This window comes from Phalacrocorax carbo, chromosome 8 (genome assembly GCF_963921805.1).
Source record: "Phalacrocorax carbo chromosome 8, bPhaCar2.1, whole genome shotgun sequence".
In the NCBI taxonomy this organism is placed as follows: Eukaryota; Metazoa; Chordata; class Aves; order Suliformes; family Phalacrocoracidae; genus Phalacrocorax; species Phalacrocorax carbo.
The window spans coordinates 37,795,916-37,815,984 of record NC_087520.1 but is presented as its reverse complement, the minus strand read 5'-3'; the positions used below and the strand labels follow the sequence as shown (position 1 = coordinate 37,815,984).

Genomic DNA, 20,069 nt, shown 5'->3' with positions numbered 1-20,069 from the left:
CCAAGGCTAAGTGGATTGTGCATTGACCTGATCCTCAGAAACAATTCTCCAGAAATAAGAGTAGGGTTTGTTACAGGTATTTTCTTAACATTGCTTCTAATAAACCACACCAAACTGGCTTTTGGACAGCCCAGACACTGATTATTATTACAACTAAGGAGGAATTTGACTTCTGAGTTATCTTTTTTTTTTTTTTTTTTGAATACTGGAGTTTTTTCAACAAGAATAATCACTCATGCTTATCTAGCAGATAATGCAAGACGAAGTCATGGTCAAGTTCATTGTTTAAGTGGCATAACTAAATAAAGACTTACTAAAGATTTATGATGTTTAAATGACACGAAACTTCACCTCAACCAAATTAGACTGTGATTTTTGCTTTGACAGGAATATTTACTTCCTGTGGGAGATCATGTTCTAGCATCAACCAGTGACTGCATCCCTGGCTGAGCAATCTTGATAGAAAAGGATTAAATCCGAAAAGTCTCTTCAAGTGGATTTGTAATTTCAAGATATTTCAGTTGGTTATTTAAGAGGATTTACCCATTTAACTAATTCAAATGCATGAAGAACTGTGTCAAACTGAGTGGCAATGCTGTAACAAAACTGGGCTTATTTTATTAAACCATGTTATATAGAAAGGTTCCTTACTCCCACTCAGATCAGGAGTCATTTTGCCATTGGTTGTGACTAGGAGTAACAGTGGGTCTTAAATGGGTAACAGATTGGAAGGACAAGGCTAATTAGTGATGTGAGCTAAGTATTTACACAGGAAGAGAAATGTAAGACCTTTTTTACTTTGTCATGCTGTGCAAAGCAAACCATCTCACATTTAGGATGCTTAATTCAATTTGTGTTACACTACTGATGATTATGAAATGCATTTTGAAGAGATTTGTTCTATCTTCTTCTGTAAGTGCAGAAAACATACAGAGACTTATTTCCTCCATGAAAGTACAAATATAAGTAGAGACACACTTCATGAATGCTATAAGAGAAAAACATATGTAATGAAAAGAAAAATTCAGGATACATTTAAGCAGATTTAAGAATTTAGGCTTTTTATACTATCATGTAACAGAACGATGACATCATTCTTCTTGGTTCAAACAGCTAGAATAAAAAACGAAAACAGCATTTTCTCTTTATTTGACATTTCATGTATTACTTTTACACTCACGCACATACATCTCACATGTACTTCTTCCTATTAGTAATGGACTAAATAGGGGTTCCTTCACTATCGTTTCAAATAAGAGAAAGAAGAGACTGAATTTGACTAAAATTCCTGACAGGGTAGTGTTTTATTAAAAAAAACCCCAAAAGCCAAGATGGAAAAACTTTGCTGAATATCCAAGTAAGTACAAATACATAAAGTGCTATTTATAGCATTCTTGTGATCATTCCTAGCTTTCTCTCACATGACCTTCAAATATACCTGTGTGCCAAAGAAAAGGATCAGTGTAAAGTTATTGCTCAACAATACTAGATGGATCTTTTTTTCCATCACACAGGAAATTCCACTTCTATAGTACTACAAAATGACATTATGCCCTTCCAGAAGTGCTCTAAAGCTTAGTGATACACAGTGCCCTTCTGGGCTTTGCTGACCTAGCAGATTTCTCTTTCTAGTAAAAGTGCCTAACTGAAATGCTTTGGAACCTTTACACACAAAACAAGCAGGCTTAAAAGGTGTTTCCTTTGGGGGGTTTAGTAGATACTTAATTTTATGCTCCCATCTATATCCAGTCAAAGTGGGATCAACATTTATTTATCAACATAGTTTCAGATTTTCATCTTGGAGCACACCTCTGGAATTCCAAATGAATAGAAACAAAACAGGCAATAAATCCATCCTTTCATTTTATGTAAGCCAGTGAGCTGTCTTCTGGATCTAAATTCACAATTCATTTTACTTTCTTCTTATCTACAGTACAGGTATTGGAAATAGCTTAAGAGATATAATGAAGGTACCATGAAACAGATTATCTACATTCTAATTGCCCAAGGGACAAACAGGTAAAGTAACTAGAAGTCAACAAAGCAATTCAAAACTAAGTTGTTCAGATACACATTATATAGGTTTTATATTTACCTTCATTTTTCTTGATGGTGAAATTTGGATTGTTGACCATTTCAGGAAGAAGACTGTACAGGAAATAATGCCCATTTTTAGGATCATCTTTGTCAACAGCACTGACAATCTGAATTACCTACAACAGAAAACGCTCTCATTAAGTAGCCACACTCCTGATAAACATACAGTATTGAAAAAACCATTCCATTTTCTCAGACACTTTCTCACTTATCTACGTGCCAGATTAAAAATGCTAATTTATAATCTTGCAAGTCATTACAGACCTTGGACTGAAAGTCTGGGGAACAGAGACTGTATCTGACCCATTTAAACTGTTTCCAGAAAAAGGAGGCAGAGAATAAGGAGAGACAGGTATATAAGAGAGGCCAGTAAAAACTGCTGCTGATTTAGGCAAGTAATAAATAATTACTCAGCAATAAAAAAAGACATTAAAACTGTGTTTCAGAAACACACATGGTGCCTATGATAGTCTTTCATTCATATAGCCATGCTTCTCACTGAACTAAAATATATAATATATCTTTAATCCTTTCTCCTTTCCCCCACCACCATTTTTTACTTAATTGAACTTTTTTTTTTTTTAATTAACTTTTGGTGTGAAGTTTTATACAATGAATAATCTAATCTGAAAAAAAAATTTAAAAATCTAGGTCTACATTTGGATTTTCTCCTTAATTTTAATAAAACCTCAGTTATTCCCGTACTGGGAACATAGGTTTGTTTTAAAATATCATTATTAACAACTGATTCCCAGAGTAGCACAGGATTCTAAGGTTAGAAGAAGAGTGTTTTGGATAGTCTGAATAACTTTGAATAATTGAATAACTTTGTATGAAGCACCTCATATGATTTATATGACCAGCTACAGTATCTGCAGTATATTTACCTCCATTTACCTCTTTTACCTCCAACATTACTCAGAAAGATACTGCAATTGATCATCTTCAAATCATACAGAGCTGCACAGGAATATGAAAGAAGGAAACATTATTTTAAAATAATCTGGAGGTTTGAGGGTCTCTTTTTAGTATTTGGTGCAATAACTTTTGACTCCAAGTATTTTCCAGAGAAGCAGAAACAAAGACAACTCTGGATCCAGATCCTGCACTTAGAGTTTAATTTCAGTGGTAGTTAGTGCGTGCTAGATGAGGTTTATAATAAATTTAATGAAAATTATTGACTTTCCTATGTCTACTGAATTCAGTAACATTTTTGTAATTCCTAAAGCAACTGACCAATAAATTCGTTGACAATTAAATTCAAATTAGGAATCACCACAATTATTTTTTTTTAAGAATAGACTAAAAAACAGAAACAGGGTCTGATGCTGTCCAAATTCATAGACTTATACTTTAAATTTTCAAAGCTTCACTAACAAAATGCTAATAACTAACATTTTATACTGGTTTTACCACAAGAGGAAGGACTATCAGCCTGTATATGTTCATATACAATAATAGTCAATAAGTCAATATCCCATTCATTCTTCTATGTTCTTCAAGAGTCAAAGAAAGAATAAAATCTTACTAGATAACCACAAGGAGCAACATCAAAATATGAATAGTTGAAATTATGTGTGTAAAAAGATGTTTGAGCAGGTATTGATATAAACATACATAATTTGTAAGAAAACCTAGGAAGGAATCTGAGACTGTTAATACCTTGCCTAATCATAATATGGATAGGTCAGATTTGTTATCAAAAATCTACTGGAAAAATGTTTAGATTGTTTAAATACCACGTAGATAGATTCCTGTTTTTGATAACTACATCTGCCAAGGTGGAAACCTTGACTGATATGATTTCAAGCACATGTATTAGAAGAGATGGACAAAAAAAAATCCCTAACATAGCTTTTGCTTAAAGACGTAGTTCTTCAATTTAATAGCTGCATAATGGATCCTAGAGAGCTACGCAGTGTGAAAAAATATAAAAAGCTGAAAAATATATAAGCAGATGTTGTCGGTCCCACTGCAGAGGTGGATCCATTTACATATGTGGAACATTTTCAGCTTTCGCTTTGCAGAAGTGCAAGGTACTAAACTATACATGTGCGTTGGGCTCAGGGCTGGGGTAGTTACTAGTGATTCTACATGACAGGGAAGTGCAATCTAGAATAGAATCCCGAACAAGTATCTTTGGAGAGATATATTTCATGATTGTTCCATGTTTTCAAACTCTGCTAGAATGGGAAAGCAATAGGGAAAAAGGATAATGGCACAGTGAACCCGGAGGGTGAACTGCACATAATAGGTGCAGTTTATCAGCTGGTTATGAAATTTTACCTCTACTGGCTACATAACAGTTAATTCTTTCCAGCATTATGTAAGAGAGTCGACTATAAAAATTCACTTCACTGTCTTCAGGTTTTCAATTAATATACCTGAAAGTCAGTAGCCAAGAGCATTAGAAATACGGGCTTTCAGCTCACAGAAATGTTATAAAATAAGATTAGAATATCATGTAGATTAGAAATTTTCAAGAAACAGAAACTGGGCATACTCTTCATCCCTTTTTTTTCCCCTCCAGGAATTATAGATACATCTTAATGTCCTATAGAATTCTTTCTTTTATTTTAGTTGTTTCCACCCATTCCCTTCACTGTTTACCAAATCATTCTTTCTCTGAAAATCCACCAAAAATTATATGCAAAAGACAGGCTTAGTGGAATACTACATTTGTTGTGTTACATGCACAACTCAAGGAATTAAGAGTTAGTGTTCCCATAGCAACCTTATTTCTTTGTGCGTTTGCATTAAAATAAGTTCTTAAAAAAAAAAAAGGCATAACATATATACAGTGATATGAAGGTGCTGTATCTTTTACTCCATAGGGGTAAGAAAAGTCCAGCAATTCTCATGACCACATTTTTATTAGTATGCTTATGAGCATACTTTTTTGCTCAGTGTTGTGTGATGACGTAATGGAACGTTATTGAAGTCATTCTCCAACTCTTAATCTGTGGTTTGTAACATGGTAGAGAATCTTCCAGGGCTACCCATCACTACAGATAATTTTTCTTTCCTAGTAATAACATGCATAACAAAGGTGTTCCATATAACAAAACGGGTCAATACAACTAACAAAGAAAACAAGAACTGATATTTCACTATGTATCCATAAGCACTACAGTGAACGTTAATAACCCTTTGGCTGTTCAGTCTTGAAATTTCTTAAATTATTCCATGCAAAATTTCAACTTTGATGTTGTATTAAAAATTAATGCATATATTTGATTCTGTACATACATTTAGTAGAAACATAGTAAATCAGCATATTTTGCTGAACAGGCAGCTCTGGAATGAAATTAATAGTTAAATGATCCTCTAGGACAACTTGGCATTATAGTCTGCAGGATTGTATTGCATTTCTACAAAGCCACATGTGCCTGAAATAATATTTATAAAAGATTACCAGTATAACCCTAATGAATGATGTACAAGGATAAACAGCAAAACAAAGCTCTTACCAATGTATCATAACTATCTGTGTAATTTTAATATATGATACAGTTTAAAAGTCTTGCCCTGCACTGCAACTTGTTAACCTAACTTAGAATGGTTCCTCATAATTAGTAAACTGTTCCCTACTTTTATGAAAATTGTTCTTCCAACTCTGAAAAAAATTTTTGCAGTTGCATTGGTGTTCATGGTTATTTCTGAGTTACTTTGCAGACTCATAAAACTATGAGCAGTAGACTCCTCACAGTACAATTTTAACTTTGACTTTTCGGCTAGAGTCAGCCATTTACTGCTAGAACCTGCATTTTGCCATTTGAATGAGTTTTGACTCTTCAGAGACAAAGATCTATCTGAAGACTTCTTCCATTAGAAAAAGCCAATTCTATTAGGAGAACTGAATAAAATAGAGACAAATTGCAAGAGACTGGAGGAACTCGGTTGTACTCGGTTTTATATTGCTCTAGTTTAAACACTGGCTTGAGCACTGATAGATCATTGTCTGCACTACTTAAGTGTTTGAAAATTTTGTAGCTTTGTTTTGAGCAAACAGCACTTCACTGGAAAAGTCTGGGTATGGAACAGTGAGTGAGGCACTTTTCTTACTCAACAATACCCATGTTCTGTTCTTTTTTTTTTCTTCCTAAAAATGACAAAAACATTTCTGGCAACTTTCTGTTGTGTGTAAAAATATGGAAGGAGCACATAAATATGTGCATGGACAAATAAATTTCCTGCTCCTTCTCTTTCCTCTCCTACTAGCTGTAGTACCTCTGCTGTTAGAGGTAGGTTAAAGCAAAGAAAATGCATCTGGCAATGTTATACATCAACAGTTTTTAATACATTCTGTCACATCACCAGCAGCTGCACTTGCCACTTGCAATTATATCAGAACCCAAAATAGAACACTTAGAAACTGAACTGGAATAGATGGTTCAATATATTTAGAGGCTGCAAATAAGGTTTCATAAAGGTTCAAATGTAATCTCCCTTATGGTAATTCCAATTTGATTTAAACTTAAATCTAAGTTGAACTGCAAATGTAAATAGACGGAATATCAAAACAAAATTGTGCCTTTCCTGAACATGTAATATTCAAGTTTAAACTTTGGAGAACTATCTAAATTAGGCTTTTGCTGCTATATAAAAGAGTAGCATCTTTCTTGTATTAGCTATTTCATAGCTGAAACCTATTTAATTATTTGTATTCTACATCTTGACTGATTAATATGATTTCTTCCAAAATTTGAATATAGAATAATAAGCATAAGAAAAACCAATCAGGGAGTGTAGATACTAAAATCTTTACAGGAACAGGCAATTTTTGAATGACAACTTAAATTTAAAACCTAACCTTGGTGATTATTCTGGACTGGTTACTGTTCCAATAATGTTATTTGTTTAAAACAAAATAAATTACACGATCAGTGCCACCTCATCCATGCTGGCAGACAAATATTTAATAACCATCTGTAAAGTTCACACAAGGATTCATGCTCAAGAGTGACATCTGCCATCAGATCAGGACTGTAAAAGATGATGGTAGGATGAAGAATATAATGGTTTAATAAAAGTTTTCCTTAAGTACTTAAATGAAAGCCTCTTCTACCAGCTGACTCCTAATAATGACATTTATTGTTTTATTCCAAAATGAAATGCCTTAAACCATCCCTTAAACCACATAAAATTTGATAGGAATAACTAGATAAATCTATTCAGAAAACAGTGTGCGACGCAGCTTTCTGATTTCAGGGAAGCTTACTGAGCCCTCGACAAAGGTATACTCATTAGAATTTAATTTATCCTAGAAAACAACTACTCAGCATCTGAAATCCACCCTGAGCTAAACAGAAATCCAGTCTGAGCTAGAAGAACTTAAATACCAACAGTAACATAACTGTCTGCCCATAGGGCACATTTCAATAATCTGCTTTCCAGTGGTTAGTGAGAATTTTCATTTCTTAAATGACACATTTTTGACACCTTTCTAATAAACAAAAAGGGGTGCTAGAAGTCAAATAATCTGTAACAATCCAGTCTTGGCAGAGGTAGATTGTCATATACTACTATATAGGTTGTCATTTAATTCTACTAAAGGAAAATAGTTTCTAACTCTATTGTCAGGTAACCTTCTTTGGAGAATTTAATGCCTAACACCCACATGAGACACAGGAATAGTTGGATTAACAAGACTAGTGTCATGCTGTCAGCTGCTGTTTATTTAAATGAAATGTCACAATCTAGAAATAAATCAGAAAGTTTAAAAACAGTGAATTGTTGTAACATACAGTGTTTCTCAAGCTGGACAAAAGTTACATCTCATTTACACTGCATTTCTTTCTAAAAGTCTGTACATTTTCTTGATTCTTTTTCTTGTCATTTATGTGGCATGTGAGATATTCTTCCCTATTTCTGAACGTTTGTCCTTTAAAATGGATGCCTTTTAAGAAATCTGATTCATTGTCTTTGGAAAAGGCTATACAGGTTAAATCTTCCTTCTGATATCTTGCTATATTTATTCCACCTTATAGTGTGTTGTGTAAATTCCTTTGTCAACTCTTTTATTTCATTAAATCGACAAGCAAATGACCTGTTAAGTCTTTTTTTTTTCTCTCCTTTTTTTGTGGAGTAAATGAAAACTTGAACTCTACTTCTCCAACACCCCATCCCTCTTTAGATATTTTACATGCAGTTACAATTTACTTGGCTTTCCATCTGGTTCTGGTTTGCTTTCTTGTTTTTTCCCCGATTGTCACTAGAAAAGTGAGTAAGAACTACATAGAGATTATAATTGAGATATGGGTAAGGGGAAAAGGTTTTATTGTTTTAAGCATTTCTTCTAAATTATACCTGGGACTAGCTGCAGTATAGTTCAATATCTTTAGTGGAATTCAGGTTGGATTATACTTTTAGCTATTAACGCAGATGAACCCATGAAGTGATGAGCACCACTAGACAGAGTGGAAACAGAGGGAGCTTAAAGACACTTGGCATTTTTTTCTGGATATTGTTCCGAGAGACCTACCTGTAATTTAAAACCTATACTTCAAATAATATGTACATCCATATATAGAGACATGTACCACAGAACATGATCATAGGTTTATCTTAATTGACTGTTAATAGCATGAACACATAGGCACATATTTTGGAAATAAAGATAAAATGACAGGGAGAAACTGCACCCCATTCTCACATGCCAAAGTACCCAACATAAAAACATGGAGATACTTACTTGTCCAGGCTTCCCATTCTCACATAAAAAGGCTTCATGCTCTGATGCAAACTCAGGAGCATTGTCATTAACATCAAGAACTTTGATAGCAACAGGCACCCGGGACACTTGACTGTGGTTCCCTAAGAAAAGAAATCAAAGCATATTTAATTTGGGACTGATACATAAATGCTCATATAGTAATGATACTCTTCCTGTCTTCTGTCCTTGCTTAATTGGGTTGTCTTATCTGAAATGGATTGTAGAGTTGGAGCACGAGATAAAGAAGGATGGCCACTATTTTATGGTTGAAAAGAATAAATAGATCCCTATTGCAAACAGCATTTGTTGGAGATTAGCTCAATGAAGACCTTTCTTGGACTAAATTGGTAAGATTTTTCTTTGATGAAGTTTGTATTGTTTTATTGATAAAGACCATTATACATCGAGAAGGGAAGGCTGTAAACAACATAGATTTATTTCTTTGTTTATCTTTAGCAGAGCACAGAGCATTTTACTCTATTAGTTGTTCTGACTGCACATCTATTATTTCTTCATTACAAATACAATTAATGTGGAGAGCCACATTGTGAGAAAGAGAGAGGGTAGATTGACATAGGAAAGCTAGGTAGTACTTTGGACTATTAAAGCACTTTGATTCATCTGCCACTGACCAAAAATGTGACCTGTGAACTGCTTTCTTCACCGAAATAAAGTCTCATTATTTATAATATAAAGCTATTTCGCATAAAAGTATTTATCACTGTAAAAAGTAGAATAACCTTGTTAAGCTGTAGGGAAAGAAAAGCTAAACCAACAGCTTGCATTCTACTTTGAATAGATTTCACAGTTGGCTTCTAGTGTCTTTCCTTCAATTCAGTATAGCTAATTTATTTTAAGAGACTATTTATAAATATTTTAGATTATTTTTCCCAAAGAGTAATTCAACTTAATTCAATTTAAACTGAGGTGACCAGCTGATCAAGAGTTTAAAACACTGTTCTATAGCACATGCATACCTCTACAAGTAACTCAATACTAGTTTCAAAATACATCTCTCGGTGAGTATTATTTTGCAACCATGGTATTTTATCTTGTTTATATCGTCAACAATTTGAAGAACTGCACACTGTGAATTGAACTCTGGGTCTGACTTGCAATTAAACCACATGCTTTTGCCTAAATTATTACTGCAGGCAAGAAAGCTGCTACCATAAGTCAGGGTATCAACTTACTCACAGTTGTTGTGACAGCTTAGCAACTGTCCAAAGCTGTCATCGGTCCATGTGGGCTCTGCTCTCTGGCAGTACAGAACTGGCTTAGGGGAAGGCAGGACAGAAGTACCTATTGCCTGGTATCCAATGTACCTCTCATAACAAATATCTACAGAGTGGAAGTATGGCAGGTAGGAACTGGTGGCAGCCCTACAGCGGTAAAGATGTTTAAAAGGAAGAATCACTATGTACACTGTATTTTTTGTGGCTTCCATCAAAGTTAATTGTGTTGTGAGCTAATCAAACCCTATTTGCTCTACTAACATTACTTTGACATAGCATAAAAATAACTATTTCAAAACACACAAAAAACAGGCTATCACCAAATATACTAGTGCTATAAATGGAGGCTTTATGTTTGCTGGATAGCCTGAAATATTAAAACTCCAACTATACAGGATACAGAAGATTGCAAGACATCAGCCTTTAAATGCTTCCTATTTGAAGGAGTCAAAGGTTTTAGTTCAGAAAGAAACTTTTTTGCAGAAGAAAAAGAAACCCCCACCAAAACACTGTAAGAGTAATATTTATGTCCATTTTGTATCATATGATCTTACTTAACTTATGCCATTAAATAATAATGTATTTGAAATCAAAGTTAATATGCAAATCATAAATCCCAAACATTTTAAACACTTTTTTTTTTGTCTTGACTTGATGAAAATACAGACAATGAATCTTGAGGTTATCAGAATTCTCAGCACTAGTGTCATATTTAAACACTAAAGATGTACTTTTATCTAAATTAATGAAATGATGGCAGTTCAAATTTTAAAGACATTACAGAGAAATGTAATTAATTAGATAAGCTTCTAAAGAAATTATTCACGTCCCTTGTGACTGCCCCCAAAATGTTTGTCTTTCATCAGAAAGACAAACATTAAATTTAAAGAAATTGTAATCAGAAACTTGATGAGAATTTATTTAAAAAATTAATTTACACAAGAGAGACCCAACCGGTTTGGAAATCTCCAAACAAGGGAATATCCACTTCCTATTAGTGTTCTCGTGACTATGATGAAATTTATTGTTGAGAAAGAGAGAGAGACAGAGAGGGAATTTTATCTACTGCTGATACTGCCCATCACACTGAATACATCGCAGTATTTTGTCATTGCAAACTTTTCAGTGAAATTCACTTTATGCTGAGTGTTTTCCTTGCAAATACAATTCACCCGAAGCATACCTATTCAAACAAGTTAATGAATTCTCACTAAGCAAATCCAGATTTCACTTATGGATGAAAACACTGTCAAGATAAAATAGTTTAATCTGTCCATTTTCTTACTTTTAATGTCTGCAAGCTTCTCAGTGGTAAAAGTGGCAAAGGGTGTCCCTCTCAGGTTTAAAACCATGGCTATTATCAATGCCCAATATCCTTGAACTAAAAGTAGAAAGTGATTGAAGCAGGTCCTCTCTGATCCAGAGAGTGCAGAAACTGTTATGTTTGCATGGGCAACTGTCCTTCATACAGTTGGCCTCCACACTGATTAGTAGTCAATGTTCAGAACTTTTCCTCATTGGTATGAATGGAGAGTCAGTTCTTTCTAAACTAGTGACAAAACTAAGTTTTAATTACTGGATTTTTTTTTTTGTTTGGTTGGTTTGGGGTTTCCCCCCCCCCTCCAATGAACCACCCAGTCAATAGATTTAAGGAAGACTGAGTCTTCTTGCATGTACCAGGTAGATGGAGTGACTCCTTAAGTTCCAATCCATTATTTTATATGAAATCATAGAAAAGTGTAAAGTTAGAGACTTTCTCGCTAAGGAACTAACTGAATTTGCAAAAGCTTCATCACCTGTATTTACTGTGATGAACAATTTAAATCTTGCAATACAAGGATATCATTAGGGCCATCACTTGAGAAGTAATGGCTTGGTTTGAAAATTTAGCACACCCTAAAGTTAAAAAATATTGAGAAAATTTTCACTAGTCTAGTTTACCAAAACTGTTTTCAGAGTAAAGCGGCGCAGAAGGACTATTTTAAATTTCAAATACATTCAGCTGGTCATCTGTGGACACCACTGCTCCAGCACAGCATGTAGGGATAAGAAACATATATGTAAATTGTGTACATAATTTCCTAGAAGTACAGCTCTTTTATGCCTCCGCTGAACTCTCAAATACTGCCCACCATTCTAAGATCTAGTAGTCTGCTGTAGATGAGCACAGAACACACACAAAGGAACATCTAGACAGATACAAGGAAAGGATGACTCAATGTAAAAAGAACATAAAAATAACTTACTAGTGGGACTTACTAATGATAATAAATAAATACCCAAAAATAATGGAAAGTCCAGCTGCGCTTAGAAATGCATATTGAAAGGTTTTCAAGAATTATAAGGACCTAAAAAGTTCCTCTGCTTTTCTCCTCAGTTCTCAAGATTCTATTGGAACATTAGATGCTTGAAATACACACCTTGCTAGCACTCATCTTTGAGTAACACACATTGAAACTTACTCAGGATTAAAAAAGGCTGCAGAGTGTGATACAAAAATGAAGAGGTAGATTATATAATCAATGTCAAATTTTAAAAATCCCATTAGAAAGCCACTTAGTGCTTCCAGACCTGAACTTTTAGAGGTTACAGACCCACACTAGTTCTTATTGGGATCATCACATTTCTTCCTTCCTGGAAAACCCTACATATCTAAGATGCGTGTGTATCACTGGAAATCTGTAATGCAAAGCACTAAGCATTGTTAACAATGTTACTGCATGCAGCAAGCAATACTAGAAGTAACTAGAGCTTATAAATGAACTTTTTGATCTTGTGCCATAAGTAACAGAACATCATACGGCTATTGAACTCCCATAAACACTGAAACACTTCATAAACATGCTTAAAACACTTCTCCACTGTCTTTCCTTGACAGAAACCCATACAAGTGGTCTCACAGAGCAGTGGTCTTTAAGAAAGAGAATTATTGGCTGCACAAATGAAGTTCATCATTTGTTCAACTGAAAGAAATCCAGTTTAATCTAGTCTTCCTTTATTTAATTAAATAATCCAAAACCACGTCAAGGTTCTGTTTAAAAAGTCATAAGCTGTCTTGCATTTTAACTAAAATTAAGTACCTGAATAGAAAGTAGAATCCTAGAAAATAACACATCTTTTATTATTATTGTCAGCACCACATGGCTTGGAAATGGTTATTTCATGCTTCTCTGATTCAGTGAAATTTCTACTATAATAATTTTTAAAATTAGAAGTAGAGGAAGTCTTAGTTCTAACAGAGAAATCAAAATAAAATCGGAATTACTGACTTCATAAAAACAACAGTGCTTGTTTTACACCCCTTATATTTCAAACTTATTAAGCTGTATTTTAACAGACCCATTCCCCGTGACTTTATCAAGGTTTTATCTGATGACTTTACTAAGATAATCTACATGTAGGACAAGTTTATTTCTCCTGTTAGGGTTTATGTTGTTGTTTTTTTGTACTATTCTTTACCTATATAACACCAAAGCTTATAACAGTTCTTTTGCCATATAAAACTGACAAATCTAACCTCAAGAATCCTGAGAAACAGAGATGCTGTTGTGAAGTCGAAATTGTATGTTGAACTATAGAAATCACATACTGCAGCAAATACTGTGTTGATTTGCCTGAAGTGTTATGTAATGATCTGATTCAAGAGAGACTGAGTGCCTGAAACTGACTCTGAAATTGTGAGGAAAAGACATCAGTAATCGGCAATATTTCTGTTAAAAATAACAGAACATAAGCTGTTTCTGAATTAGGATAAAATTCAAGCAACCAAACATTAAAACTAAACAGGATTGGTCACCGTGAAGATCTCGATCACCCCTGAAATTCTTGTATTTTGAAAGAATGAGAAAATACTAACAGTTGTGGAATATCTATACTATAAAGATATCAGTGCATAGCAGAAAGGCTTGTGTACATGTTGCTAAGACAAGAAACAAACACTGCTTCAAAATTAATGTTCCATTTATATTTATTTCAGCACACTGGAACATATTAGAGGAGTACAGATTGTGGCAAGTCTCTGCATGTGCATGTGTGTGGGAGGGAGGCAGAAAGAGAAAGATGTGAAACATATTTCTCAGGTTTGTTCCTTAAGTCATTCTTTGGGAGAAAAATAATAATAGAGTTGAAAAGTTTTGTCTCCTTTCAGTAGATCACTTAGTTTATTTTATTACGGTCTCCAGAAGAAAGATGAACAAGTCAAGAGCAAAACTATGTTACCTTCTATTTTTATTTCCTCACTGATAGACAAGTTTAACCAAGGACTTGCTCAACATCATCCACCTCCTTCATTTTTGTCCACTTTTCTGCCTCTCATTGCCACGGAAAAGATGTCAGACTCTTGCAAAATGCATGCTTCCACAGGCATGGACAAATGCAGAAGAACCATACGTACCCGCTAACCAGGTGGGCTGCAAGGGGTGTATTTCGACTGCGTATCCTGGAAAGGAGGACAAGGAGGAGGGGAAACTGAGGACAGACTACATTTTCAAGTCCTTAACTTCAAAGCTGAATTTGTAGATAAGAGGTTTCCAAAGTTCAGCAACTCCATCTGTAAAGTGGTGACTAAGATAGGCCACATACCTACCTTTAATCAACATATATATAAGATGTATAGCTTGGGACTAAAGGACAGATTATACTTTCAGGTTGTTGATAATACTGAAGGAAAAAAGGAAAGAATAAAATTTCTGTGATGGATGCACAAGCCTTACCAGAAAACGTTAATTAAATTAAGCCATATTCTTCAGGCCCTCCTCAAAGCTTTCACTCACTTTCACTTTCTGTGGGGTTTTCATTTTTTCCACATTAGTGCATGCAAGACATGAAAATTGTTTAATATAGCCCAGAACTGATATTAATTTTGAATCAATTACCTCTAATTTACACAAAAATGAAACATGCCTGCAAAAAGGCCAAATGGATCATTTTTTTTAATCATAGAACCATTTAGGTTGGAAAAGACCCTTAAGATCATGGACTCTGGCTGAAGCAGTGTCAGCCAGGGACATTCCACCTAACCCTGCGCTGAGTTCTTTGCTTGTCGCTGTAGTAGCAAAGAAATATAAGGAGACTATGTTGGCATGCACTTTTCCCTTTCATTTCAAGGCCTGATTCAGCTTCTACTGAAGTTAGTCAGATCTCATCTATTCTGGAAGTTTAATCTAGTCCTTGTCCTTAATATTACATTATATTTTTCCTACATTTAAAATAATTTAAGATTTAAAATGTAAATATAATTTAAATTAAAACAGGGACTTAAACTTCGTACTTTGTTAACTTCAAAGTATCAACACTGATTTATAAAACTGGATAATCAAACTATGTTTTTAAAAAGTTAGGATATTCTTTTCATACAGATACAATACATATTGATGGAATCAGTTAGCCCCCGTTGTGCTTATCTGAGGGCAGGCTGTAATTTGACATTCAAATGCAACCTCTCTGTTATTTTTCATACCATTAAGCTGCACAGTTATTCAGCAGCCTAACAAATATTTAGTCTGTAATTACCTCTGATCCTCTGTGAATTGAAAGATCCATTTGCAAAACTGGGAAATATTTGTAATTTTTTACAGAAGTATCATACTTTGTGTGGTGTATATGCATGATATTTCCTTGCCTGAATGCACAGATAGATCAAAAGGGCTTGGAAAGGCAAAACTAAAGTGGAAAAGCAAAACATCCCCTCAAATGTAGTTTACAGCTGTGAAGAGGGTCTCTTCTACCATAAGCCTGGTTAAAAGGGAGAATCAAAACATACTGTTCTGTTTAAATTTAGCCATGCACAGTAAGAGAGGAAAAGTTATCCGCTGCTGCAATGTGATTGAGAACCAGGGGCCATAGTAGCAAGCTGTAATTTTGTCCTTGAGGGAGCAGAGGATGCTGAAACTAATTCATATCCACCTTAGAGCTGGAGGGGAATGGGAAGCACAGGCAACCCTCACCCCTCATGCCACCCTCCCGAAAACCGAACAACCCAGAACTCAGGGGTTTCTGGTTATTATGAATCACTTTGAACAGCAGTCTCCCTTTAACCATATTTGTGTTTTGAAAAATCCACTTTTGTTTCACCCCTTCCTATTCATTCTCATGGACTCCAAAAGGAAACTGCTCGAAGATACAGTAGATACTAGATGTACTAGGTTACACGAGTGCACATTACATGTAACCTACATACTGCATAAAAGAGTGATTAGATTTCATGGGATATGCTCTAGGAGAACGAAGGGAGGATATTAAAGAACAAAGGGATGGGATGAGGCTTGAAAACAGTTAGAAGGGGCATCCTGATCAGAAACTAGCATTTTTTCAATATTTGAGTAGCAATTACGGGTGCTTGTCTCTTGTCAGAAGCTCTGGATGCAAACAGCATCTCCTTAGAGACTGTTCTTCTGCGTATCTAATTTTGACCACAGTGAGCTTTATATTCATAGTGACGCATAATCAAGATATATGTGACACATCAATATGAGTAAACAAATACATAATTCAAAATAAATTATTAGTATAGCTGCTTGAGTGGGTTGTACTGGAAGCTGCTACAGTCATGTCAGGTTTATGACAATGCAAACAACTCTGTTCTATTCACAGATCCTAAGAAAACCCTTTCAGGAAAAAAAAATTGTAAAAGTGCACTGCCAACATCCTTCCACCCACACACCTGTCCAGACACCAAACTGAAACAAATGCTGGCAGGAAACAGCCTGTATTTCTGATACAGTCCTGTGTTATTGAGCCTTATTTGTCCCTAACAAGGATGCAGGTCAGGATGCAGTTCACAGTTATGTCACTTTCAGTAAATGAACTGTGTTAAGTATTTCACTGGTGAATTGTTACGAGTGCAAAAATTAAAAATACGGTTTAAGTTTTAGCGACTATTAGCAGTGGACCTATAAACTATAACGAAAGGCAAGCTAGAAATGTCTGAAGTTGTAAGTTACATTTTTTGAAAAAAATCCATGCACATAATAAATAAATAAATAAATATATTACACCTAGCTTCAAGAATAAGCTATACCAACACAGCATTTGTAATCTCTGGAAGCACCTGTAACTAGAAAGCACTATTCTACAAAAAGTAGAAAAGGGTTTTCCACATCCTTGTGGCAGCTGCCAATAAGAAGGAAAAAAAGAGCTAGGCATGACAGAAAAGCATAGGGAACTACATCTTTCTGTTGCCTTTATTATACACACTAGCAATAATAACGGTGTGATGAAATGCTACTGGATCTTTACTTCTTGTGGATCACAGCACCACAGACCTAATTACTATTTTCTGAGGCAGTGTAATGCTTTAATTGTTGTGAGGAAGTAATAGGTTTTAATTTCTATATATAACAATGAGAAAAAGTTTCAGGAAATAATATGGTGCCATAAGTGACAGACAAGGATTTGCCTTATAAAATAAACCAGTGAACAGGAACAAAGAAAATTGACTGAAGGAAAGTTTTAAGACAGAACAAATGTAGCAGGGCATGATTTGCTGCTGTGTTGCTCAATTCCAGCTTAATCAAGGGAGTTGCACTAGCATAAAACAGTCAGGAATCTGGCCCACACTTTAGAGCAATTATATTGTTAATATGCTAATACATCATGCATATTAAAATGTTATAAAATATTGACTTAGATATGCAAGGTCTTATTGTCAATTATAATCAGCTATGAAATTTTATAATGACTAGCAGCAATAATAATAACAATAAGCAGACTGATTGAGGACAAGATGCCTGGAATATTCTGATTTTTTTTATTTTAAATGATTTCATGATTGAAATAAAATAATTAATAGCTCAAATGAAATCCCTCAATGATAGACAAAACATCAAAATACTTCAGTAAAAATTTTTCTTAAACAATAATTTATTAAAGAAGTATTTAAATGCTGTTATTTTTAGAGCTCATATTCCTTTCTGGCATTAATTTTCTTAACAGTGCAATTTAATTACTCTTATGTTTCCTTCACAGATAAAATATTGCTGGATATGCTGGATTTGAACCAGGTTCTAGGACTTTAGCATCAAATCATTCTTACTTGCACACTTTCAGCAATAAGCAAAAAGATGTCCTTAGCAGATCAGACGTACCTTTAAAAAATCCTCTCTGTTTTTCAGCCAGAAAATAGTCATTCTTTGCTATCCAGCAACTTTACTAGAAGCTCAAAGCATGCTACTCTGAGTAGAGTCTTTATTGTCAAAAAAAAATGTGCTTGAAGAAGGTTGACTAAACCGATATTCAGCTACAAACCTCTAGTCTGACCTACTCTCATGTTTCAGCCTTACAGAAAAAACAATGGAGATCTTAGATAATCACATTTCACTTTCAAGTAGATTAATTCTGTTTATCAAACTAGATGAATACTATACAGTTTTTAAGAATAACTGTATTTTTCTTCAGAAATTCTAATTCAAATGTTCAAAGTGCGGATGGCCAAGTGCTAGCTCTTCAGTTTAACAATACATTCATTTTGCTAATATAATATGTATGTTGTCAGTTTAACCATGCCTCCAATTTGCTCAATGTAATTAACAAACATACTTCACATGAATTAGTCAAGTGCATTTTCACTAATGACCCTTGTATTCCTTGAATCCTTACCTATTTTGTGCCCCAGAAAGCCTTATTCCCTTCTAAAACACCACCTAGTATCCTCTTGTGTTTTAAGCTTTGAACAGTGTTCTCAATTCCAGTATGTTTTTGTGAAATCAACATTTGCAAATCTAGAACTAAGATGTATAGCCTGGCTTTATGGTGCCCTGAAACCAGAAATAAAAAGAAGTTAGACTGTTCATGCAAATCTCTCTCCTTTTCCTTGCCATAATTATGTTTATTACCTCCTCTGACTTTTTTTTTTTTTTGCACTGAATTACACAGCTGCTTTATTCACAGCTGCCTTACATGCTTTCCTCAAAATCTGAGGTTGCTAACTTCTATTCAGCGTCCCATTCCTGAATTTTAATGCTTGCCCCTGAACCTCCTCTGAGACCATTTTATACAGAGATTATTTCCTAAGTACTCTCCATTACCATTTATGTTTCCTCATAATATGGCCACTCCCATGCTATTATCCATGTGGATCACCTCTCCTGCTATTCTTGAGCTGTGAAAAACACTAATGGGAAAGCTTGTGATATGTCTGAATGCACTTTCGTAGCTGAGAACTGCAAACTAGCTTTACGTGATATATCACCCCTCCACTGACCAATAGCAAATGCTCCACGACCCATTAGAATCTATGGAGTTCTGTGTAACCCTGTATTTATGTGCAAATGAATAAAAACTACCTTACTAAATTCTGTGTTTCTGTGCAAAAATGATGGATTATCTAGCTTGAGTTCCACTAAGCCAGAGAAAAAAGGGTCAAGCGAAAAAGGTTAATATACCAGAGCTTCTCCTGTTTAAACCTCCATAAAGGCTTATTTCCCTCTTTCTGAAACTTAAGAAATTTACTCAGCCCTAAATTAGAGGTAATTATATGATGTGCCAAAGTAACTCCCTAAAATTTTAGAATTATTGCTAATAATGCCTATAGCAATTTTTACAATAAAAGGCTAAATAAAATTACACAAATGAAAGCATGAGGAAAGGTATCCATGGCATTAAAAAGTACATTGTAGCTGAAGGTTTATCCTGAAGAGTAATTATGTCTCTCTTCCTTTTTAATTAGTGTCCTTGTATTTTTAAAGGAATATACAATATAGATAACTTTAGTAGAGCAAGTGCCGGGTGATGATTCAATTATTGTATTTATATTCTTGGTAAACCATAAAGAGTCTTTCTGGCTTTATGCCCTTTCCCATTAGGTGATAAAATTGCCTCATACTTCTTCATTTCTAAAGAATGCAGCTGGTATGGGTAATTACCTTTGTCAGAGAGAGCCCACAGCTTTGTCCTTGAGATTCCTATGCTCTATGCCTGGAAAATATTTATTGTGGTCAAATCACCATTTACATTTCAAGTTCCTGTCTGTATTTTCGTCTATTGATTTGACTAATAACTCACAAGAATTTCTACTCATTGTGGTG

At 34.6% G+C, this 20,069-nt stretch overlaps 1 protein-coding gene across 1 annotated transcript in view; it reads right to left on the bottom strand.

The window, feature by feature from the left end:
• CDH8 (cadherin 8) overlaps nucleotides 1-20,069 on the bottom strand; it is a 134,908-nt gene that overhangs the window by 25,263 nt on the left and 89,576 nt on the right. Inside the window, exons 8-9 of the mRNA XM_009502816.2 lie at nucleotides 8,792-8,913; nucleotides 2,096-2,213 (exon numbers count right to left, since the gene is read on the bottom strand). Of these exons, the coding sequence (XP_009501111.1) occupies nucleotides 2,096-2,213; nucleotides 8,792-8,913 (240 nt within the window). The remainder of the gene's footprint in view (nucleotides 1-2,095; nucleotides 2,214-8,791; nucleotides 8,914-20,069) is intronic.